At 49.9% G+C, this 5,453-nt stretch overlaps 1 protein-coding gene across 2 annotated transcripts in view; it reads right to left on the bottom strand.

The window, feature by feature from the left end:
• Positions 1 to 398: 398 nt before the first annotated feature.
• Positions 399 to 5,453, bottom strand: part of TMEM39B (transmembrane protein 39B) — a 7,332-nt gene continuing 2,277 nt past the window's right edge. Inside the window, exons 2-8 of one of the 2 annotated variants that reach the window (XM_010170887.1) lie at positions 5,238 to 5,453; positions 4,936 to 5,019; positions 4,112 to 4,266; positions 3,154 to 3,490; positions 2,164 to 2,351; positions 1,167 to 1,287; positions 399 to 795 (exon numbers count right to left, since the gene is read on the bottom strand). The exon at positions 5,238 to 5,453 is cut by the window's right edge and continues 3 nt beyond it. In XM_010170887.1, coding sequence (XP_010169189.1) covers positions 559 to 795; positions 1,167 to 1,287; positions 2,164 to 2,351; positions 3,154 to 3,490; positions 4,112 to 4,266; positions 4,936 to 5,019; positions 5,238 to 5,453 — 1,338 coding nt within the window. In that variant the 3' untranslated portion in view covers positions 399 to 558. The remainder of the gene's footprint in view (positions 796 to 1,166; positions 1,288 to 2,163; positions 2,352 to 3,153; positions 3,491 to 4,111; positions 4,267 to 4,935; positions 5,020 to 5,237) is intronic. The other variant, XM_010170889.1, reaches the window with a different exon arrangement.

The raw sequence follows: 5,453 nt of genomic DNA, 5'->3' as shown, positions 1-5,453 counted from the left end.
CCGGAGGACCCCGAGACCCCCCGAGACCCCCCGAGACCCCCTCACACCTCTGCAGAGCTCAACCCATCCCCTGCGCAGGCTCCAAGCGAGGGGCTGCACAATTAAAAACCCCACCCTAGTGAAACAAGGCAGCCTTCCCCTCCGGGGTGCAGCAGGACACACTTTGGGGTCCCCAGAAAGGAGGGGATCAGGGTTCACCCCCTTATTAAGGCACCCAGAGTGGAAATCGTGAGCTTTAACCTACCCCTAATTCATCTTCCCACCCAGAGCTCCGACTCCAGCAGTATTTACACCTCTCAAAACTAAACACTGTTGTTAATCAATCACTCCTCTCAAATACAAACAGGGGGAGGCCATCCCGGGGGGATTTTACCAGATAACAAACACACAAACAACCGTTGGGAGTAAAAAAATATGTTTTTTTTCCTTTTAATTACATCAGTTATCAAAGAAAAAAAAAAAAACAACCAAAAAAAAGCAGTGGTAACAAAAATACAAAGCTCTGAGGGTTCCTTGTTCTGTTTGTTTTGTAAGAAGCTGAGCATCAGTGCAATTGTTTTAATTTAACTTCTGCTCTGAGTCTCTGCTGGCAGAATACGAGTAGGCTTTGCCCAGCACCAGACGGTCACGCAGCAGCTTGAAGAAGGCGTAGTAATTGCTGAAGAGGATCAACGCCAGGGAGATAGTTTGGTGCCACTTCTCTGAAGAAATCAGTGAGTAAAGCTGGTAGAAGATGACAGCTCCTTCCAGGAGAATCAAGATGTTGAGGATTCTCAGTGGTTTGCTGAAAAAGAACTGTAGGAGAGAGCGCAGTAAGGCACCGAGCGAGGTGGACGTGTCCCTGACAGGAGGTGTGTGATGAGGCAGAGGCTGGTGAGGATTCCTCTGGGATTCCCCACTGGGAACACAACGTTGACCTGTGAACAGCTCTGGACAGAGCCCTGGTTTGCAGGGACCAGTCACCCTTCTGGCAGCACCCATGGGAGACATGGGACTAAGGTGAAATGCTGCACTGAACCCTGCTCGTTCCACCACCCCAGCCCACTCCACGGGCAGCTCTCCTGCTCGGAGAGACAGCTCAGGCAGCTTGAGGTGTCCAGGACAAGAGGACTGTCACCCTGCCGAGGTGCCACACCTCAGTCCCCGTAAAGGAGATGTGATCTTACGTGAAAACGGAAGTGTGAGACGTCTGAGGGCACCGCCACGTTGTAATGACCCACAGCTTTGTAAACATTCTTGCTGTGTTTCACCAAAACTCCCTGGGGCCACATGCACTCCTCTGTCCACCTGCAAGGAACAAGCAGAGAGCTTTGATTTCTACCTCCACAGCTGAAGGAGGGTCTGCTGTCTTCCCACCATCAGCCAGGATAACGTATAGAACCACAGAATTGTTTTGGTTGGAAAAGACCTTTAAGATCGAGTCCAACCATAAACCCACCACTAATCCATGTCCCTCAGCACCTCATCTACCCATCTTTTTTGACTCCACCACCTCCCTGGGCAGCCTGTTCCAATGCTTGACCATCCTTTTGGTGAGTAAATTTTTCCTCACATCCAATCTAAACCTCCCCTGGTGCAACTGGAGCCCATTTCCTCTTGTCCTGTCCCTTGGGCCTTGGTTGAACAGACCCACACCCACCTCTCTCCACCCTTCTCCCCGGGACTTGCCATCCCCTCAGCCTCCTTTTCTCCAGGCTCAACACCCCCAGTTCCCTCAGCCACAAGGGAACTCAGCACACTTGTGCTCCAGACCCTTCCCCAGCCCCGCTGCCCTTCTTTAGGGCTACGTAGGAGCTGCTTCCATAGCGTTGGCCACAGTAGGAAGCTGCCATCGTTTGTCAGGGCAGAGTTTGTCCCATCAAGGTTTGTAACCATGGCAGTGACAAACGGCAGCTACCTGGGGCCAGAAGCAGCAGCCATCTGGCCAAAAATCAGATCTGCTTGCTGTGCTTGAGAGTGGACAGTGCAGACAGTGTCTGTGAGCTGTTGGGTGTGTCAGCCAACAACTCTGCTTTCATTTCTCTTTCTTTTAGGTTTTTTTTAAGCAATGAGAGGAGGAGGAGGAGAGGTGGTGGCTGGGAAGCTGAGCTCCCCATCCAGCCTCTGTTCACACCAGCAGCTAAGAGCAAACTCCAGCCCTAACCCCAGGAGAGAGTTCCTTACTGATGCTGGAGCACATTGGAGCAGAGGGCTGGGTCGACCTTCTGCCAGCAGCCCAGGTGCGCTGCAGCTTTATGGAGCAGGTCGCAGTAGCGCGCAGGTAAGAGGTACTGCATCAGGATCACAGACGTGCTGATGGAAACCAGAAGGAAGAGCTCACAGGACCAGCGTTTGTCATAGTACTGAGTGTTCTGTGGGGGGGGGGACAAGGAGAATATGTGACAAGGTGTTTGGACAGCCTCACCTAACGAAGCCATCAAAACACAAAGCACTCAGGCAGGTAAAACGAGGGCTTTGCATGGAGCTATTAATCCTGCTTGAAAAAAAAAGTGCCCACATAGGATGGCTGCTGTACAGCTCCTGAACACACCACAGTGACACATTTATACTATCATCACCCAGCACCAAAACCAGGGAGACAGCTCCTGGTGCTCCCCTAGCTCAGCTGATGATGGGTGGGAGCACCAGCCCCTCAGGGGACTTGGGCTCATCCCTGAGGTCTGATAGATTTACTACAAGACATTTGTCTCCTTGTACAACATACCAGTAACTCAAAAAACCCAGCTAAGAATCCTAATACTGGTCCATCATCCTCATGCTGCCTCCCTTATGAAAATCAATCCCCTTGCCCTGGAGTTCTGTCCTCACAGGAGGTCAGTGTGTGAAGGAAGGGTCAGCCTGGAGCCCTTCCAGCTTGGACACTCTCACAGACACTCAGAATACACTTTACCAGGACAATATTGTTATCTGGAGCTAAGCAAAGCTAAACCTAGATGGTTTTGCTTCTTATTTTTTCACAAGTAAATGGGTTTGGTACAGCCACCTGTGTACAACAGACCAGCCCTCTGATGAACCTCTTCCATATTCCAGTCAAGCAAGAAACGAGAACCAGATCTCCTCCACAACCCTGTGTCCACCTCCCCACAATCCTCCCCAGCCAGTCCCACGCCTGGAGGAGCAGCATCTGCCAGAGCAGAGGTGGCCCTCGCTCACCTTCACAAACCAGACCGGCACGAAGGCCACGTAGTAGGCACTGAGCATGGAGCTCACCAGCACCTCTTTCATCCGCCAGTTAAAGTCCATTTTCAGGTATTCCACCTCATTGCGGATGAGATCTGGGGAGAGGCAGCAGGCATGAGTGGGCATGGCCTCCATGCCGTACATCTGTCGAGTGTGCTGCTTCCAGGTTTCCTTTAGGACGGTCAGGTAGTCTCTGCCCCTGGAGTTCACCTCACTGGTCTCTCTAAGACCAATGTTGGTGACCTGAGAGAAGAGGCCCGTCTTCCGAAAGTCACAGTTCAGCTGGAGGAAGGGAATGTACATGCCAAACCTGGAGCAGCAAAGGGCAGAAAGGCGATTACTCCCTTACCAGCTCGTCGTGCGATGTCCTGGCTGGCAGCAGAGCAGCATTACCATCACAGCCCTCTCCTAAATGCACTTAGTACCTATAGAAACTCCAGAAAAGAGCTTCACCCATCTTATCTCAAACACAAACGCCAAGTCTCAGAACTTTATGAGATGCTTCCTCCTGCATCTACCAGAGAGAAGGGAGCTATTTTCATTATTTGATTGGAAACAGAACTGGTTTCCTTTTGTCAGTTAACATGAAGCAGGGAAGCTCTTTGACTCACTCCACCTGGCAGAGGCAGCTAAGACTGAGATAAACAGGAGACAAGGGTTCTATGAATACCATGAGAAAAGGACACAGTCCTTTTTCAGAGGACCACGAGCAATCTAATAATTAATGTTCTCATTAAATATGAAATATGGGTAAATGTTAAAGATATGCCCTGCCACCAAGAAGAAACATGACACAGCACGAGGGAAAAGGGTAGTTTAAGTTCTGTTACCAGGTAATTGAGTGCTAATTTACTTTCAGGCTTCAACTGAGCAACACTCACTGCATTGAAGCAGCATTAGAAATCACCTCAGTGCCAAAAGAGATACTCACGGGTAACACAGGAACAGGAGGTTAAGGAAAGAGTAGGTTCTGAAAAGGTGAATTATTGATCGACACAAACTCCAGCCTGTGCCAGTGAGAACAGCAAACCGAGTGATCACCAGGAAAACAGAGCGTGGCAGGGAGACTTTGCCACTCTGTGAAGCCTGTGGGGAGAGAAGAAAGAGGTGGGCAGAGGGGGAGACTCATTCACTCTTCCTACAGGAAGCAAATAGTAAATGAGCAGCACTCAATCTGTAAAATCAACTTCACAGGCATGAAGGAAGAGCTAGTGAAGGGCTCTGTCTGACTGCCTCCAGCAAAGGGAGCCTTTGGGAGGGTGGAGTCTGGGCTGGCCAAAACCCAGAGCCTCATTCCTCAAGCTGGAGTGAGGAGAGTTCTCAGTGTTTCTTGTTAAGGTCTGGTAGTCACTGGTGTGACCACCCTGCTCTCCTGGACCTGCTCATCACAGGCTTCTGCAGTCAGCAGAAACCAATCCACGCTGGTTCCTCCTTACAGAAAGCCAGAATAACTAAGAGATCAGGAAAAGGGCCAAATACTGCTCTTCACGAGGAAGAAAGCAGAATTACTACAGCCTAGTTGAGACAGTAATTCAGAAACAATCACAGAAGGACAGATTGAGTCATGAGCGATGGTTTGAGGCGCTCATTTCTGTTCCCTGTGCTTCCCTTTAGAAACCACGCCTTGGTTCCTGACTTGGACATAGCACAAAGTTCTTTAGAAAAGGACAAAAGAGTCAGGAACTGCAGAAGGGACACACATCACATTTCACCTGAGAGGAAAGAATGGTTCTGAGATCTGTTTGGGGACTTTACCTCCTTCACAATAGCACCGATCAGCCGGCGTGCCAGGACAATGGTTGTCACTGTCAGCACGTTGAAGTCAATAAGATGAAAATTCTGCAGTAAGGGGAAAAAAATGAATTATTCCACTTTCCATCAAGCAGCAGAAACCCACATTCAACAGAGAAGCTTCCCAGTTATTCTATTCTCTTCAGACTCTCTCTTCCAAGATCAGAAAGAGAATGCCAAGCAGAGAGCCAGTGCCTAAAATGTGCCAAATAAGAGTCATGTTGTGTGCAGTTTGTACCAAAATATAGAGAAAATTTGGTGCTTACCAGCGAGGTGTGTGAAGGTGGATGAGAGGGTGGGTACCACCAGACAGTTTTGTAGATGTTGATGTAGTGGACAAACAGAGCAACGAGATGACAGAAGAAGAGCTGAAGTTCAAACAGCACACTCCTCTCCACGGGCAGCTCGGGGATCTTACAGTGCCGGAGGGGGACGACTGTCTGAGCTGCCAAAGGTGGGCTGGAAAGGCCGGTACCTGAACC

The sequence above is a fragment of the Antrostomus carolinensis genome, unplaced genomic scaffold (assembly GCF_000700745.2).
Source record: "Antrostomus carolinensis isolate BGI_N321 unplaced genomic scaffold, ASM70074v2 scaffold22576, whole genome shotgun sequence".
Classification (NCBI taxonomy): domain Eukaryota; kingdom Metazoa; phylum Chordata; class Aves; order Caprimulgiformes; family Caprimulgidae; genus Antrostomus; species Antrostomus carolinensis.
Note: the sequence above shows the minus strand (reverse complement) of the source record. Positions and strands in the feature narration are given on the sequence as shown.